Here is a 19,852-nt window from a genome sequence, read left to right as displayed (position 1 = left end):
CAACAACACAGATGAACCTGGAGGGCCTTGTGCTAAGTGAAATAAGTTAGGCACAGATGGTATGTGATCTTAGCTATGTGTGGAATTTAAAACTCACAAAAATAAAGGGTTTGGTGGTAATTAGTGGTGATTAGGGACTGGCATTGGGGGTTGGAAAATAGACTTTTGTCAAAAAGTACAAAGTTCCAATTTGAAAGCAAGAATAAGTTTTTGAGATACATTGTACAGTGTAGTGATTATAGTTTATAGTACTGTATTATATATTTCAAAATTACTAAGAATAGGTATTTAATATTCTCACCACAATATAAATAGTATGTGAAATAATGCATATGTTAATTAGTTATATTTAATCATTCCCTGATGTATACATATATCAAAATATCACATTGTACTCCATGACTATATATAATTATTTTTCAATTAAAAAGACAAAAAGAATAAAAACAAAAAAGAAGTCAAAAGAATTAAAGAGTAGGAGGAGAGTCAGAGCAAAAGGAAGCAGTGACAACCTTCCAAAAGGTGTCTAGAGAAGATTCCTCTTTCTCACCGTTTGGAACTCATCAAACTTTTTCTGCAGCTCCCACACATCGTCTAGTTCCACACCGGTGTTCTCTGCCTTTTTATCTCGGATCCAGTCCAACATGTCTCCTGCCTCATAGGCCAGCAAATACTCATTGTACCGTTGTAACAGACGACGCCTGCGTTCTTCTGCCCGATCCAGAAGGGAGTGGTATCTGGGCAGGGAAATCAAGGGAACAAGAAAAGTGGAATAAAAATGGAGAAAATATTAAGATGAGAGATACAATGAGAGGAGCAGAGAACAAAAGCAACAAAAAAGGAGAGGGAAGAAAAACCAAATGAAAAGACCAGTAAACTTAAATATATGTCAATGGACCAATAGTATGGCTAGTGACATTTTTCCCATCCTATAAAAGTAAAATTTGTACATGCCAGCTGACAACTGGATATGAAAAGCCTGCTATAATGCACAAAGTTCATATGGATGTCAGGAGACTTAGTAATAATCCTTCAAGAATACTGGGCAGGGAGTCAGAAATCATGTCACTATCAGGCGTCTGACGTTAGGCAACTGATTTAACGATTATGGGTGTCCCAGTTCTCATGTAAAAACTGAACCAGCTGAAGAGTCTTCAGTTTACCTTATCCTCACTTCATCTGTGGGTTTGCTGTGAAGGCACTAATTTAACAGATGCAGAGTTGTGGGAAGAGTATCTTTGGCCAGTAGGAGATTCTGGGCAAACACTGTCCAGTTCTCCAGCCTCTAGAACTTACTGATCCTCAATCTGCTTCTGGCGTTGAGCGATGTTGACTGGTTCTTCTCTTCGTCGCTGTGGAAGTGTTGGGAACTCATCATGGGCCAGTTTCCTGACATAGACAGCTGGGACAAAGCCCTGGTGGTCATCAGCTTCAACCTTCCACCAGTCCTGAAGAGAGAGCAGATCCCAAAGCCTCCCTTACTTCTTGGATCCCAAAGCCTCCCTTACTTCTTGGGGAAATTCACAAACAGGAGAGGCTTCAACTCTTTCAGTTAAGTGTTTAGATACAGGGATAAACTGATGCTCAACAGAAACTAAGCATCATTTATGAGTCATATAACTTTCGTGAGGACTTGCAGGAATGGCTGAGATAAGTCACTGAAATCGAGTAATGTGACATTTTATATCAGACCTTTCACTGTGGGGAGGCTGCCAAAAGCTGAAAAGAGTTCTCAGAAGGATGGTATGCTTTGCTCATTAGAAGTTCACAAAAGCACATTGGGCCAAAATACAACGGGGCTTCTTTGTGGTCAAACATTTGCATGTGATGATATTACACCAAAATGCTTCCTCTTTCCCTTTCCAGAGGTTCTCCCTGAAACTCATGAATATGAATCCCTTGTCATGGAGTGTATTCCTATACTGACTGTTGTAGAATGAATTTTCTTAGACAATAATGAGCTAAAGTGGAAAGGTCTGCACAAAGTGAAAGGGGGACTGGACAGGTGCACCGGATATTTGACAGTCAAACCTCTTTTATCTCAAAAATGCTTAAAATATCTTTAGAGTAACAGCATCTTCTCAAGAGTTTTTGTAGATGAATTTGGTATGGTAGTATAAAATAACTTGATTTCTCATAAAATATATATTAAAAATATTAGTCAATATCTTATCGCTGTTCTCATGAGTATAAAGGGTATAAAGTTTAAAGAAAATCAAATTGATAAACAATTAATCTTGTATCAGGTCCCACTTAAACCAAGACATTGTTATTTCATCACTAGGAATACTAGACTGGAAAAGAAACAAAGGAGAAAAAAACCAAATGGACAAATTAGTTCTGTAATATATTTAGAATTAATATTCATACTCTATATGTCTTTGGGCTAATTACTTAATATCTTTGATCATTAATATTTTAACTTTAAAATTGGAATTACAATACCAAAAGATATTTACAGGATCTTGCACAATACCTGGAGGAAAGATACTATTCAATAAATTATAGCTGTATAAGAGATAAAGTGATAAAACATGTTGGGCAGTGAAAATATAACTATCTATAGACTTGGGAGAGATGGCTATCGAAAAGTCATTTTGTTGATGGGAAGGTAAGAAGGAAATACCACCTTGTTGATGGAGCTGAGCAGAATTAAGACATCATCTTTCTTCATGGTAACTTCTCTGGTGCTTCGGGCCTGGAAGTCATACAAAGCCACAACCCTCTCTTCTCGAGCAGCTCCCTCTACTGGTGCAGCTTGTTGTTGCTGAAGAGAAACAAAAAGGAAGCTGATGTCAGTAATGCGTTGATAATTTCTTACTGCAGGCTGCTACTGGTGGGCAGTCCTTAGTGCCTCACAGAAGACAGTAGCATCGGAACGTCTTCTGTGGCTACCAGAGATCTTCCAAGATACTGCTTCACTGTAACACTTATCAAGTGACTGCAATTCGGTAAATGTGAACATTAGATGGAGTAAGCAAATATGTAGTTTTTCAGAAACTATTCAATGCTCTAAGCAATTGACCCTTAAAGTGGAAGAAGTAATATCTTTACGAAGTTTCCAGTGGATTACACACGCCAACCTTTCAGAAAATTGGTTGAGGAAGCGAAAGATCCATTATCTGACATTGTTCTCCTTTCCCTGGATGCCACTAGAAAGCCTTCTCTACTCCTTAGCCTTTAAGTCATTATATCAAGGAACAGTGGACCTTTTATTTTAGAGATGTGCAATCTACAGCAGAGTAAAGGACACGGAATTGTAAAAATTGATAATATAAACTGAACTCAGTAAAAATATCTTCAGTGTGTCTTTCGCAAGCAACATGTTCTCCAAAGTGGAGTTTTTCTCTGATTTTTACTTTCCTTGATTATCATACTTCTGAGAAAATGAACAAAATATGACCTTTGCCCAGAACAGAGATGAAGATTCAGGTCTCTCACAGATCCTTCTGATTTTATCTCCTTCGAGTACTGTGTATCCTCATAATGTGTACTGTGAAAATCCATAAATCAATTTGTTCTTGTTTAGGCACTGTGCAGAGTCCAAGGGAGGTGGGAGGTGGAATATAGGATCTCTGTAAATACCTATTGACATGACCCACTAGAATTTTGTCTTCTCAAACGTGCAAATTCTTAGCCTCTCATTAGAAAGAATCTCTTACATGTAAGAAGTGTGTTTCTTATTTCCGCTATGCCCAGAGGACATTGGTACCTCCTTTATTTGGTTCTAGAGTCATCATTCTTCATGACACTCTCCTTCACTTTGTACCCTAACCATTCTCACATTCTCAACCATTTGCATTTCCCATTCCTCAAGTCCATTTGATTGCTTTGTGGCTCAGTGGATTTGTTCTGGTAGCTGATTGACTAGGAAAGCCCTTCTTCTCCTGGTCTGCAAAGAAACCCATTTTTTAAATAGCTCAGATAAAATGGTTCACCTCAGCTGTGGAAGTTTTCTTATCTTCCAGCACTCTTGTTTCAGGAGAAAAGAAGGCTCCCTTCTTTGTGATTCCTCTTCCCACATCTATTTTAAGCACTCACTGTTTAAATTGTTGTCCACCTTTGGAATGTACTTTTCTTAGATATAGGGATTTTTAAAATTCATACATCTTTATGGCAGACATTTAATAAGCATTTGTATGTTTAACAATACCAAGGAATAAAAGAAGGAAATTCTTAAAAAAATGATAAAGAAGCAAAGAAAGAAAGAAAAATCAGAAGTGCAAAAGGAAGGGAAAAGGAGATAAAATAAAGAAATTAGTGAAGACACAATAAGCTTTATTGAAAATTTCTTTGGACGTTATCTCCATGGATACTACAAGATGCGGCAATTACTGTCTGTAAGGATTATAGAAGAGGGTGTTTTCTTTGCAACTATGTCATGGATTTCAGACTAACCCCTTTAATGTAAAAGACAGCTTCTCTGTCTCCCCTAGCCCACCGTTCCCTTGCCTGCACTTTATCTAAAGGTATTCACTGAATTAAGACAGTTGTACAGCTGGCTCTACAAGGTTCTAATCACAGGACTCAAGAAGCATTTGCTTCCCCTACAGATAAAAATTTGTTGAAAAGTATTGTCAAGAGGATTTTGTATAGGAGAATTCAATTCCAGGTCCAGACAGAGAAATTCCAGGTCTGGGACATAAAATAACTACGACTTACATGTAACCCACCCAGACCAACAGAGGCCCACTTGGCAATCAACAATTCCCTGAAGAGCACCTCATCGCTGACCAATCAATGGAAGGTCGCTAGTGTCACTCACCAACCAGGAACTTGGTAAGAATTGAGCACATGCCTCTCAGCCCCAAATCCAATCTGTAAGAACCTCCACCCCTAACTCCTTTGGGAGCCTGAGAATTGAGCAGTAGCTGCCTATCTCCTTGGTTTGCACTTCGAATAAACATCTGCTTTCCTCCACCACCCCAATGTCAGTGGCTGCCCTTCTGTGTGGTGGATGAGCAGATCCAGTTTTGGAGGTTCTATAGACACTTCAACTAGTTTGTGGAGTTGTTTGGCAACAGATTGTAGGAAGTAAAATTCAAAAATAAAGATAATTTCTTTCCCTCTGTGGTAGAAAAAGATGCCTATCATCACTAAGTCCTTCTTACCTGGCATGCTTCTGCCTGATCCCGTAGAGCTTGCATGCTGTTTCCAAATGCATTGAGATCCACTAGAAAGGCCTCATGTCTCTTCAGAAGAGCCTGGATTTATTGATGAGAAAGTCATAGGAATGAATATAGGAGGAACACTAAGCACATCAGTGGGATGCATCAAAAATTATTTTGGGTACTGTTGATTGCTTTAAATCCTTATAAGACCTACTTTCCAGCTATTACAAAGTTCCCAACACATATCATAACTGAGAAAGGACATTTTTGATAATGTTGCTTCTTTGTAGGATAAGCATTAGCATAACTTTAAATGATCATCAGTTATTTCCAGCACATAAGATTTGTGAAATACTTTATTGGGTTTCCATAGGACAAGAATAGAAAATAAGACAGGGATATAAAGCATAATTATGACATTTGAGGTTCTTTTTGACCCAACATGTCTGTCTACTTTTATTTTAAAAACATTATTGAGGTTCCTCTATATTAAAATACGGTTGGTTTATGAAAGCCTAAGGTTACTCTGCGAAGTTTAGAATGGGACCAAGACAGATATGAATTGCTGGTCACATCTTTTGGATTTAGTTAATCCCTAAAACTCTACAAATCTCTGAAGGATTAGAAAAATATAGTGTATCTTTTGAAACCCCTGTCAGTTCTAAAGCTATCCCAGAAGATACAAGTCAAAGCTGATCACTCTGTAAACTCCAGATAACAGAACAGAACTTGTAGTTGCCCCATAACATAAGCACTTGGTGAATATTCAGTAGATAATATTCCTTCCTACCCCATCTTACCCCGGCTGCTTCTTCATCAGCCCCGTAGTTGGTGTTGTCTACAATGGGCTCCTTCTCACTAATCCATGCTTCAGCCTCATGCAGGTCAGCCAGGTACTGCTGGAACTGGACATTGGCCTCAAGATCATTCTGCCGCCTGGCAGCTCGAGCACAGAGTGACTCCATATTCCTGTTCAAACTCTCCACCCTAGAAGCCACATCTTCTGCAGCAAAATGGTCTATGGCAGAGTGAAACAAAAGGTGAGCATAACTGTCATTAACATCTACCATGCTGTGCTCCGTTCAGTAAACCTGAGAGAGAGGTGTGAGGATGGTGATGCATTTAGTCAAGGTCACACTTTTTTGAGTTCCTGGAGAACCAAAATGTTCAGAGTTTAAGAAACAAAATGTGCTACTTGGGAATAGATGTGTTGGTATAGTCTAGGAAATACAGACCTGAGAAAACATCATTGTATTGCTAATGCTCAGAGTTCCAAAAACCTGCCTTTTCCAGACTAAACAGAAAAAATCAACAGATTTCTTCCTCTGCTCATAACATTTATTAGTATAGGAATTGCTTTTCCTTTCTAGCCAGCTCGACAGAACAGACCTTAAGATAAAATCGTTTTCAGACAACGGGTAGAAGAAGGAAAAATATAATGCAAATCCCATTTTAAAATGTATTCCTTGGGCAATTTCTGGACTGCAGTGCTGGAGTGGATAGTCCAAACAGAGCCCAGTATTCACACTGAGTAGGAGACACAGAAAGACCAGACATCTAGAACTTGTGAGGCAGAATGCTAAAAAGAAAGGATGCTCCTTTTTTAAAAAGGAGGTTTGCTGACAGGCAGAGTGTTTGTCTCATTAGTTACTCATTAGCAAACAGTTGTAAAAACACCTATGAAGGTAGAGGAAAGAATGGTTTGAATGCAGTGGTCAAACAATTCCTAGGATTCACATTAAATTAGAAATAGTTAAAATTCCTGTTGCCCCAAAGTGGCAGGACATTACAATACATGAGGTAGAAATCTCAAAAGCACAGTCTTGTAGATTTAGATCAGTCTCTTGGTCCTGCAATAAAGTCTGTCCAAGAAGCATCATAATAAAGATTCAAGAAGTGAACAATTGTCAACCTTGAGAAACACAGAAAATCACTTCAAATTATAAAATAAGAAAATTTCTGAAAAGCAGTGACAAAGTTAGGAGTCATGTGGGGAAAGGAGGCATTACATACAAACCAGCAAAAAAAGCAATAATATCAGATTCCTCATCAGAAACTGCAAGACACTAGATCAGACAGCAGTATCTCCAGAGTACTGAAAGGAAGAAATTGTCAGCCAAGAATTGTATATGTGGTAAAACATATTTCAACATTAGAGTAAAATATTTGGGGATATAGATATTTTATAATTTTTTAGATATTTTATAATAGTTATAAATATTTTAGGTATAGATATTTTTTGACAAAAGTTGAGAGAATTTATGGTTAGCAGACATGCATTATAAGCAATTTACAGGTTGTTCTTCAAATAAAAAGGAAACAATAAGGCAGAAAATATTGACATACACAAAGTAATGATGAACACCGGAAATGATGAATATGAAAATAAATATCTTTTCTGACTTATTCATCTCTTTCAAAACTTATTGAATATTAAAGCAAAATTGTGACAATGCACTGTAGTATTTATAACATACATGAAATTAAAATGCATGATGCCAGTAGTACCAAGAGCAAAGTTAAGAAATAAAGATATATGTTTAAGACTCTTACATCACACATGAAATGGTATGATATTATTATGAAGTTGGGCTGTGATAAATTATAGATATGCATTTTAAATCCTAAAGCAGTGACTCTCTAAGTTTGACTCTCAGTATCCATTTAGAATTTTTAAAAATTATTGAGGGCCCTAAAAAGTGTTTGCTTGTATGGTTATGCTTTTTGATAGTTACCATTGCATATACTACACTAGACAATACCAAAATGGCATTACTGCACATCTTATAAACTGTGGGAATGCCACTGTACAGTTATAAACAATGAACTTTAAAAAGACAAATGTCAGGATTTCCATCAAGATGGCAGAATAGGAAGGGAGCACACTGATAGTCCGGGAAGAGGCAGTTTAATAAAAGTGGAGATACTGCAGGTTCAAGTAAAATTTGGGGAAGAAACAGAAACTCTTCCAGAACTAGTGATTCATGGTGGACCTGCATAGAGGGCATGGGAGCCCATGGCTTGGGACACCAGTGGCGGAATCTACTCACCAGTGTGGGAACGCAAGGTGAGCCGAACCTCAATAGCCCGAGACACCAGCGGGAAAGCAGAAGGAGGAGCCTAGAGGGAACGAGGCTTGAAGCCCCGTGGTGGAAAGTTCACCAGGCTAACTAGAGGAGAGAGGAAAAAAAAAAAAAAGGACCAGTACGAACATGAGTTTCTGTCTCTCCACTCACCTCTCAAAGGCGAGCAAGAAAAAGAGCAGGCGCCATTTTGGTCATACATAAAAGCTGCGTGACCTCAGGGCTTCGCTCTCCCACAGCCAAGCAGAAAAACCTGACTCCGGCGGGGGGGGGGGGACGGGGGGGGGTTAAATAACAGGAAATTAGGACTTAGTGAATGTGTGGAGCTAATGACTGAGACTGTGAAAAAAGAGATGGTGGGTGAGAGAACTCACAGAGTTCACGTGAGTACTCTCCAGAGACACTAAAATTCTGTAACCTTGGCAACCCGGTGAGAGACTGCAGGAGAATTTGAGCCCACACCAAGGGCAGAACAGATTCCCTGTGTGGTCCTTGGAAAAGAGCAGGTGAATGTTATACCTACAGGAGCTAGAGATCCGAAGCTGACTACCTTCAATTCTGCTCAGCTGTGCAGAATTACTTCCCTTCTGAATCAAAAAAAAAAAAAAAAAAAAAAAAAGAGAGAGAGAGAGAGATTTACCAGGCCTAACCTGGGAGTGTCACCTTTGGCACACCCTTAACCCTGAGGAACCAAACAGAGCTCTCTGGCCACACCCATCTCAAGCCTCTAAGGCTCCATCAAAAGCAGACAGTCCACTTAATACAGTCATAGTATAACAAGAAAAAAAAAAAAACACCACAGCGAGGGAAGAAGAATCCAAAGAATATCTCCACAATGCCAAGCAACAAATGCAGAAACTGAGGAAACAAGAACAAGGAAGACATTATGACGCCCCCGAATGAACAAGATACCCCAAGCCAAGACTATGAAGATGATGAGATGGAAGAAATGCAAGATACAGATTTCAAAAAATTTATAAGAGCATTTAGAAGTTTTCAAAAACAAATGCTTGAACTACATAAATCCTTACTGGACAGGATAGAAAATCTCTCTCATGAAAATGAAATCTTAAGGAGGAATCAAAATGAAATGCAGAAACTAGTAGAAAAAGTATGATAGTGAAGAGAAATCAAAATGAAATGAAGAACTCAATAGATCAAATGAAAAACATATTATAGAGCCTTAAAAACAGAGTCAGTGAAACAGAAGAGAGAATATCGGACTTAGAAGACAGAGCACAGGAAAGTATACAGTCAAACCAAAGAAAAGAAGAGGAAATTAGAAATCTAAAAAAATATTGTTGGGAATCTACAGAATACTATTGAAAAAAACAACATTCGGGTTCTAGGAGTTCCTGAAGGCATGGAGAGAGAGAAAGGATTAGAAGGCCTTTTTAGAGAGATACTAGCAGAGAACTTCCTGGGTTTGGAGAAGGACAGAGACATCCTAGTACAGAAAGCTCATAGAACCCCTAGTAAACATGACCAAAAGAGATCTTCACCATGACATGACATGTTGTAATCAAACTCACCACAGTGAAACATAAAGAAAAGATCCTAAAATGTGCAAGAGAGAAAGGTCAGATTACTCTCAGAGGATCTCGAATTAGACTCACAGCAGACTTCTCATCAGAAACCCTACAGGCTAAAAGGGAATGGTGAGACATAGCCCAGGTACTAAGAGAGAAAAAACTGCCAGCCCAGAATAATATATGCTGCAAAGCTCTCATTTGTGAATGAAGGTGAAATAAAGACCTTTCACAGAAAACAGAAATTGAAAGCATTTGTTGCCACTCGTCCAACCCTGCAAAAGATGCTTAAAGATGTGTTACATACAGAAACACAGAAACATGGTCATCAGTATGAAAGAAGGTAAACGAAGGAAACCTCACAGCAAAAGATCACAGGAAGTTCAAAGCATATATTAAAAAATATCTTTGGCAAATGGCAGGGCAAAGTCACTACTTATCAATATTCACTATCACACTTTCCTATTCTACAATAGTCACATTGAACACTGGACTCAACTGTCCAGTTAAAAGACACAGATTGGCTGATTGGGTTAAGGAACAAAACCCATCTATTTGCTGCTTACAAGAAACACATCTTTCCAACAAAGATACTTGCAGACTGAAAGTGAAAGGCTGGAAAAAGATATACCATGCCAACAGAAATGAAAAAAGATTGGGCGTAGCCATCTTAATATCAGACAAAATAAACTTTAACACAAAAACTGTTAAGAGAGACAAAGAGGGGCACTATATTAGTGATTAAGGGATCAATTCAACAGGAAGATATAACAATTATCAATGTATATGCACCTAGTTAGAGGGCACTGGGTTATTTAAAAGATTTGTTAAGGGACTTAAAGGGAGACTTAGACCCCAATACAATAGTATTGGGGGACTTCAATACTCCACTCTCAGAAATAGACAGATCAACAGGACAGAAGATCAACAAGGAGATGGTAGATTTAAATGACACTATAGCTCAAATGGATCTAACATATATCTACAGAACTTTTCATCCTACACATAGAGAATTTACATTCTTCTCAGCAGTACATGGAACCTACTCTAGGATTGACCACATACTAGGCCATAAAGCAAGTCTCAGCAAATTCAAAAGAATTAGAATCATATGATGCAGCTTCTCAGACCATAGGGGAATGAAGTTGGAAATTAACAACTCAGGAATACCTAGAGCACATGCAAATACATGGAGACTGAACAACATGCTCCTGAATGAACACTGCACCATGGAAGAAATCAAAAGAGAAATCAAAAACTTTCCAGAAGTAAATGAGGATAACAACACAACATACCAAAACATATGGGATACAGCAAAAGCAGTGTTAAGAGGAAAGTTTATAGCAATAGGTGCCTACATCAAGAAATTGGAAAGGCATCAAATAAATGAGCTTTCAACGCATCTCAAGGATCTAGAAAAACTACAGCAAACCAGACCCAAATCTCACACATTAAATACAAATAGAACTGTAATTAACAGACCAATATGAAGAAAAAAAGGGAATGATAATAAATGCACCATTGATATGAAGAAGAAAGAGATTGATGTGTAAAAGGAAAACAAACAGAAAGGTACCAGATTTAGATGCAACTGTACTAATAACTGCACTCAGTATAAATGATCTAAATACTTTAAAAGTGAGAAATTACCAGGTTAGATAAAATGAAAGCAAGTCCTAGTCATATGTGTCTCTAAGAGTCTCATTTTACAAATAAACATAGTACAAACAAAATTTTGGAAAAACAAGCGCCATGTAAAACCTAATCAAAATACATCTCAGTTGGTTATATGAAGGTCACAATGAGTAGATTTCAGGAAAAAAATCATTAAATATACTAACCAACTTTTCATTACTATAACACAAATACCAGAATCAGGCTACTTTAAAAGGAACAGTGGATTATTTTGTGTGATCCTTCTGGAGGTTCAAGCCCAGATAGCAAAAAGCAGGTTTTGGAAAGCACCCCTATTGGGTAAATTACATCATGGTGAGAGTATGCATGTCTGTGTATATCTGTCTGGTCTTTCTTACCCTTCCTCATAAAACTGCCAGAATTCAAAAACAGGGGTCCACTGTAATGATCTAATATAATCTAAAACTTCCCAAAGGTTACTTCTCTGAACACCCACTAACAAAAGAATTTGGGAATTAAATACCATTAACAAAAGAATTTGAGGCTTAAACTCCTGCCATGAATTCAGGGGTTGAGACAATATTCAGGCCACCACACCAGGGGTAAAATGAGTATTTTGCAATGTAAAGATTTACATTCAACAAAATTTAAATAAATATATATGCATATGACAACAGAACTTCAAATACCTAAATCAATCACTGACAGAATGGAAAGAAAAAATGGACAGCTGCCGTCAGAGATTTTAAAGGAAAAAAGCTGTTTTCATACCATTCTAAAAATCCCAAATAAACATTTGTTGATTTGAATCACTCAATTTAGATCTGAATCTCTGAGTTTTAATTGTTAGGAGTAGAATCCCAAAGTTGTGTGTATTTCTCATTCTAAACCTGATCTACAATATTCAATTTTGAGAATTTGCTTAATTATTAGAAAATTATGAATATGGAAGGCCGAGATGAGGAGACAGACTGAAACTGTTATACAGAGTGGCAAATGCAAACAAATGGCATCAGTTGCCATCAAAGATAGTAAGACCTTGGAAACCAAAGTTCTGTCTTCTCAGACCTGGAAGTTCCCACATGGGAAAGGGACATGATTTGTTCAACAAGGCCTTTGAACTCTGTAAAGTGAATAGAAAAAGATGATTAAGGTAAAAATATTTTATTTTGATAATTTTGTCTTAGAGATAACTGACTTATGAGGTTGAGGGATTCCTATAATTGGAATATGCACATTTCTCAAAGGGAATATCTACATTGGGTGGCAAATGGATCAGACATTTCAAATTCTAACAAAGACTTCACATTACACAAACGTCTTTCCAGATGTGTGGTATAGTGATGTTTTGGCCAACTCAATCTGAATCATACATACCTTCCTCAATCATTTTGTTTCCCCTCTTTGTTATCAATTGAATGCGTGGCTGGTGGCTTTCGATGTCTGCCAGGATGACTTGGTGCCTGTTTAGAAGGTTCTTGGTGGAAATCAGGTCCTTGCCTACATAGAAGAAGAATTTCAAGGTTTGGGATGACTCTGGTGAGTCGAAGTAAAATACTTCACTTTTTTAGAACTATTGCTCTAATCATTTAGGGAGCCTCCTAAAATCATCCTGCCTTAATTAATTCTATTCTATTGTACTGCTTCTTTGTCCTCAGAAAATTCATTATTACAGAAAATATAATGAAGAAATTAGAACACTCTTTGGAAGATGTGTAGAAAGATGAACAACACATTAGCTGAACGGCCAATATCATGTAAGTTTCTGTTGGTATATTGTGGTGAGAAAGCAGGATCTCTCACATGCTAATTTCTGCAGAATTCAGGAAGTCACTAAACCCTCCAAATGTGAGTTCTCTTACCTTGAAAGATGTACAATATTACCAATTTGAAGCTTTTTGGTAAAGATTAGGAATAACTTACAAAAATACCTTATTTATTGCCAGCATTAATATCATCCAGTAACTACCACCTACTGTGAATTCCCTCCTCCTCTAGCCCTGCAGACGGCTCCACCTTTCCTGTCTGCTAATCATGCCAATACAGCCCTCCAGAACCTCCAACTTTTCAATAAACCTCAGACTTCTGTTACTTATAGGAAATTTCCATACGAATCACTCCATTTTCATTATTGCCCACCCACTGAGGTGTTCCTTCAACCTGTGCATAAAGCCACACTCTATTTATGTGCATTTTGTTCTGTATATACATTAATATAAGTATCTTGGTATTGACCCTGACTAACTAGTTATTTCCAAAGATAGGACACTGTTATATGCTATTTCATTCCTCTCACCCATAAAATGGCGTATATAGTTATAACAGGGGGCCACTAAAAATGTAGACACAGAATACTTTGTGCCTCAAACATTAATCATGACTATTCAATCAAGACTGCCATGTATCTTATGTTTTGGAAGAAGCATCAAAAAGCTGAACACTTGGCCAGCGCCATGGCTCACTAGGCTAATCCTCCGCCTGCGGTGTCGGCACCCTGGGTTCTAGTCCCAGTGGCAGCACCGGATTCTGTCCTGGTTGCTCCTCTTCCAGTCCAGCTCTCTGCTCTGGCCCGGGAAGGCAGTGGAGGATGGCCCAAATGCTTGGGCCCTGCACCCGTATGGGAGACCAGGAGGAAGCACCTGGCTCCTGGCTTCGGATCGGCACAGCACGCCAGCAGCAGCGGCCATTTGGAGGGTGAACCAACAGAAGGAAGACCTTTCTCTCTGTCTCTCCCTCTCACTGTCTAACTCTGCTTGTCCAAAAAAAAAAAAAAAAAAAAAAAAAAGCTGAACACTCTAGATTTTCCCAGAGGTACATGGATTTTTTGAATCTGGTTTTAGAAGATGAATTGGTGAGTATTATTTAAAATTTATGATTATTAATGGGGGGCTGGACACATTTTCATGACTATGAGGTGAAAGAGTTGAGAGCAAACTCTCTACCCATTTACTCCTCTCCCTGTGGCTGTGCTGGCTGTAATTTTACTAACCTAGGTAGGTGGAAGCTGCTGAGGGCTCAGTCTCTTGGATCCAGGCCTCTTCATCCTCTGTGTCTCTGTAGATCTGCTGCAGACGGAGCAGGTCAATGAGCTTCTTCTTGCGGGTGGCCAGTGGCTCTTTCAGACCTTCAAACCGAGACACCAAGGATTCTTGCCTTGCCCGTATGTCCCCAGAATCAGGATGGCCTATTTCTTCAAAGTATGCAGCCAGATCTGTCAGGGTGTCCACTTGATCCTGAGGGGGAAATTGAATGAGTGCCAGAAAACTCAATTATTTAGTAAGAAAGAACTACAAAATAAGTGAAACAGAGTGTTACAGGGAGGATCACCTCATCAAGTTAAGAACTCTTTATAGGAAAATGGTTTGCAAGCCACATTTCAGAAAGGAAAAAACATAGAATGCTCCAAACTATATGAATTTAACTGTGTGAAAGTGTTTATAAATGGGAGTCTAAGAGGAAAAAGTGAGATTTTTCAATGTTTCCTGTCCATGCTCTTTATCTCACTTTAAAATAAGCTATCATTTCAAGGAAAGTGACAACTCTTGTGGCTTGTTTTTTATATGCAGGACTGCCTGTAAAATGAAATGTGGTATTACGAAAAATAAAAATAAAAAAGTAAGAATGTATGAAAGAGAAATACAAATGGATTGCCTTGGTCACTGCCTAGTTGTCCTCATGTAAGCCATTTCTGCAAAAGGAGATGCACATGCTTGCTTTGTGTGTTGGAGCGGGGAGACTAATACACAGATAAATTCCTCAAGAAAAAAGAAACATTGGGTATTGGTTTTACTCTTTCTATTTTGTCATCAGTGATCAGCTTATAAAGGGTTTCATCTATTCCTTCTCACTTTGGAACAAAATGCTGACCATAAATAACATTCTAAAATATATACTCACTTCTCTATAAAGAATTAAAGTCTTGATAAATAACTAAAATATCTCACTAACTGTTTTCATTTCTTGGGAAAGTTTAACAACATGTTAGTATAATAGAGAGATTTTAAAAACATCATCAACATCCTCCTCCTCCTTATCATCATCTTCACTGTCTGTCCACTGCACTTTTTGAAAATTTCTAATGTAGTACAAAATGATCCAGGAAAAGAACAGGAAACGTGGCTTCCATTCTTGGCTGACAGTCAGTTGCCATTTGATTTTTTTGAAAGCTTGTTCACTTGTTTTGGTCTTAGTGCCCTCATCTATGTAGTGAACACTATGATCTAGAGGATATTGAAAATCTCTTCCATTTTAACATTCTATATCAAAAATTTCCTTTGCAAACATTGTATCTCAGCCTCTTCTCCAATCAAGAGAACCATTTCTTGGTGATCAGCTGCCATAACTTCCCAAGTATGGTTGCACACACCAATTTTTTAAGTGTCTACACACAGTGTATCTCTTCCTCAAGGTGACCTTTTTGTTTACTTTTATACATAAAATAATCTTTTAAACAAAAAAGCAAATAAATCTTACCACTCCTTTCTCTGAAAATCTGTTTCAAAACACTTTGTGCATATATATTTCAAAATTATGTTTGTATGGTTTTCCTATTTCTAGCTTTTGTTTTATTTAAAATCCATTGAGCTATCTGTAATCTTTACAGTTTTATACATGTATATTATATGTTATATACAGTATATATAATAATGTATTACACATATTTTCGTTTTCAACAGGTTATTTTGCTTTCCACAACCAAAGAGCAGAAATCACAAGAGTGTATTTCAACATGACAGACTATGGAGCCCCCTAGGGAACAATAGAATCATTTTTAAATGGAATAAGAAATCAAGTCAGCTGGAAGTGGATTTCCACTTAATTTTCCTAAAATTCACCTAAAATTTTCATGCTGTTGAAACTTACTGCATTAATTCACTTTCAGTGACAGCCTATGGGAGGTTGTAGGGAATAATCCTGAAACTAGGAGCCTAGAAAACTGTCATCATTCTGGCTCTGTTGTTAATTTTCTCTCTGATATTTGGAAACTCAATATCTTTCCATGGGTTTTAATTGTCTTAACTGAAAGAAAAGTTTCAATATATTTTCAAGTTAAAATTGCAGAATACCAAAATAGGAAAATGCGTTTTTTCCCCAAGCCCTTGTTTTGCAGCTGAAGTCAAGAAAATCTTGCATCAACCATGGAGTTCTGACAAAAGACACTGGACACTCAGGAGAATGGTTGGATTGGAGGACATATTGGGAAGAGGGAGCTGAACAACAAAAATTGTAAACTTTATCTTTGGTTCCTTGCTCTCTTGAATAACAATTACAATCTACAAGTGTGCCTGGAACATATATACCAATTGCATACAGTTGTCCAAAGAGCTAACTACAAACCTGACGAGCAGCCACTGCTGACTCCAGGAGGCCATGTTTCCTGAGGAGATTCTGTACATCTGTCAAGGCTTTCCCATAATCCTCAGAGGTAGCTTGTCCCTCCACATCCTCCAGCCAGCGGGTCAAATCTTCTGCATTATTTTCAAATTGCAGCTGCTTGTTAGCTTCGTGCAACTGTGTCCCTAGGGGAAGACATTAAACGTAAGGCATTATGTACTATAATTTCTGGTCTTTGTATTTTGACATACCTTCCCTCAACTTAACAAACAGCATAGTATTTTGATATTCCAAAGAGAAACATATGAAAATTGTTTAATATGATTATTTGATAAATCAAATGAAATTGATAGAATCACAATGTTATCTGGTATTGAACATAATAATGTTCTCACAAGAAAGGTGAAGAATGAGTTACATTCTATGGTATAGTTTTACTGTGTCAGATTTTAACCATATTGAATATTTTTGCATAACATTCTTTCCATCTATTCATTACTCCTTTTCAAAAGGATTAAAACTCAAAACATGGCACTCTCTCAAGAGAAGCCTATTTGTGGTTAGTGCAGTATGAATATGGAAAGCTTTCTTAAAAATACCTTTCACTGAACTTTGCTGCCTTTCTTTCATCACAAATCATGCCCCTCAATTTCTTCTCTTGAAACTCCTTGATTATTCATACTGCTCAGCTAAATTCTTTGTTCTGTGACCTTACAGCAATTATTTGTATTATTTCTGCAAAGCAATTACTGTGTCTTCTGATGGTGGGAAGAAGCAGTGACATCTCATTGTTATATCCAGGTTAAATGTTTTTTCTAACTCACAAATCAGGATGGCATCCCAAAATTACAGTATGACACATCCTTTTGAAATAAGCACAGTCATATCTACAAGTAATGTTCTATGACAGAGACGCTCATTATATATGGTAATAGGTGACTGTTGATTAAATTTCCAGAGTAAGAGATGAGATAAAGTTCAAGTGGAAGTTATTCATGCAGACATGCTCAGGGAGCTTTTGAAGAGTCTGGAGGTAAACACTTTCACATGAAAGTGAAAAAGACACCGAGTGATAAAGCTCTCTAAAATGAAAATAGTGTAGGAATATCACATGTGACACCACCAATATTTTAAGGTCTAATTTAATCATCTTAGTTTATAGGACTAAAATATAAAATTTAATGTAAGTGGAATAGATTTAAATGCACAGTCAATACTGAATTCATGATTCATGTAGATTTATTCAAGACAAAAGAGAACAGTGAGGAATGTGAAACAAATTTTGGTTAAAAACACTACATACTGGAATTAAAAAAACCTAAGTTACATTAATACTCATTTATAGTGTGATAAGTTAACACTGGGTTTTTAAAGTTCTTGACCAACCAGGAAGACAAAGGGAAACAAATGGGTAGCATTCCTTCTGCTAGGGGTCATCAGGAAATGCCACAGTGGTAAAGATGGAAGTGAAAGGATTCAGAATTTAGAAATGAACATTTTATCAAAAAGTCTGCTTCTCACCTTTCAGTGCTGTAGCATCCAGCAGCTCCTTCCAGAGGCTGGTAACCTCACTCAAACGAGTAGCCACATTGTCAGAGGCATAGTGCTGGTTCTCAATCATCTCCTGGCCAGTTTTCTGTATGTTATTGAGCATGATCTCATTAGCGGCCAATTCCTCTTCAAAGACTTGCTGCTTTTGAACCCGGCTCTTCAAGTTCTGCACATCCTAAGACAAGGTGAAAAAAAACAAATAAGTTGAAGGAATTACCCAAAGAAAGTTTGAGCATGGGAGTTTATTCCTCATTATAAGTCCTACTGTATGAGGTGTGGGAAGGACATACAAGGGAAAACTGTCCTAGTCCAATGCCTGGGAAACACATTTGATGAATGCATTTTTCTATACACACAGCAGCCAAGTCTAACCAATGCAATGACTATCTGTACTGATTCTGCATACGCACTGAAGATCACTTTGAAGTTGTAACCCCACACAAACACTAACTGGCAATCATAGCTGTCATCAAACATAATTTTTTCTATGCTTCTTTAGTACAGAAATCACCAGTCTATCTGTTTGATGCATATAGAAAAGATCTATTTACTCTGTATGCACTGGAACCATAATTCCTCTAAAGCATTCAAACACATGCAACTTATTTTCACATTCTGAAAGACAGAGATAAGATTCTTATAGTTCTGTCAAGATTGGAGAATAAGATCATAGGCATATATTAAAGAGCAAATGATAATTGGAAAAGTAAACAATTGTACATGAAATACATGAAATCTGTTCTTTTTATATTAATAAAAAATTTTAAAGTAAAATTTTGAATAGATATTGGCCTAGAAATCAAGAGGTCAATTCTAACGTTGACTATCAGTGTGAAAGTTTGTGATTATAGGTATGTGCATAACAATGTTGTGTAACACTTATGAGTATGAAGTAAGTGTATGGTTCAACCCCATGGAAGAAAAATCTATAACTCAGAGGTAATTCAGGAATTTCCATAGTCACAGAAACTAAAACAGTGAGAGCAAGAATTCAAATCTAGTTTCACTTTCTGTAGAGTTCATACTTCTAATTTTTATGTTAAATCACCATCTAGACTACTGGATGAATTTTTAGTAAATGGTTTCCCAACTCAGACCCTGATTTCTTCATTTATAAAATAAAATATTGTTGAAATCTTTATTTAGTATATACTAAATTGATCTTCTGTATATAAAGATAATTGAAAATGAATCTTGATGTGAATGGGATGGGAGAGGGAGTGGGAGATGTGATGGTTGTGAGTGGGAGGGAGGTTATGGGGGGAAAATGCTGCTATAATCCAAAAGTTGTACTTTGAAAATTTATATTTATTAAATAAAAGTTAAAATAAAATAAAATATTATTTTCTGCCAGCTACAAAAATGTATGTCTATATTATAAAAAATTATTAGATTACTTTTGAGTTCTCAATAGCTTTTTTAAAAATCTGAATACCTTGTTGTTACACACTTATTTTCTTACTAAAAGGGTGTAAGAGCAAAAGGGGAAATAAAGATCAAAATAAGGAGCATTTTGTCCTTTCTTTCATTCTGCTAAGGATCACTTGAAGTTGTGTCAATCATTGGAAGTTATACCAGTGGAAAGAGGTAACAGACAGCAGATTACAGG

At 37.2% G+C, this 19,852-nt stretch overlaps 1 protein-coding gene across 1 annotated transcript in view; it reads right to left on the bottom strand.

The window, feature by feature from the left end:
• The window catches only part of SPTA1 (spectrin alpha, erythrocytic 1), a 78,168-nt gene that overhangs the window by 39,438 nt on the left and 18,878 nt on the right, over window positions 1-19,852 (bottom strand). Inside the window, exons 15-23 of the mRNA XM_051858483.2 lie at window positions 18,214-18,418; window positions 16,696-16,877; window positions 14,348-14,591; window positions 12,736-12,858; window positions 5,912-6,129; window positions 5,112-5,204; window positions 2,630-2,767; window positions 1,297-1,448; window positions 551-737 (exon numbers count right to left, since the gene is read on the bottom strand). Of these exons, the coding sequence (XP_051714443.2) occupies window positions 551-737; window positions 1,297-1,448; window positions 2,630-2,767; window positions 5,112-5,204; window positions 5,912-6,129; window positions 12,736-12,858; window positions 14,348-14,591; window positions 16,696-16,877; window positions 18,214-18,418 (1,542 nt within the window). The remainder of the gene's footprint in view (window positions 1-550; window positions 738-1,296; window positions 1,449-2,629; window positions 2,768-5,111; window positions 5,205-5,911; window positions 6,130-12,735; window positions 12,859-14,347; window positions 14,592-16,695; window positions 16,878-18,213; window positions 18,419-19,852) is intronic.

Source organism: Oryctolagus cuniculus, chromosome 7 (assembly GCF_964237555.1).
Source record: "Oryctolagus cuniculus chromosome 7, mOryCun1.1, whole genome shotgun sequence".
Lineage (NCBI taxonomy): Eukaryota > Metazoa > Chordata > Mammalia > Lagomorpha > Leporidae > Oryctolagus > Oryctolagus cuniculus.
The sequence above is the reverse complement of the archived record's forward strand: the minus strand, read 5'-3'. Positions and strand labels throughout refer to the sequence as shown.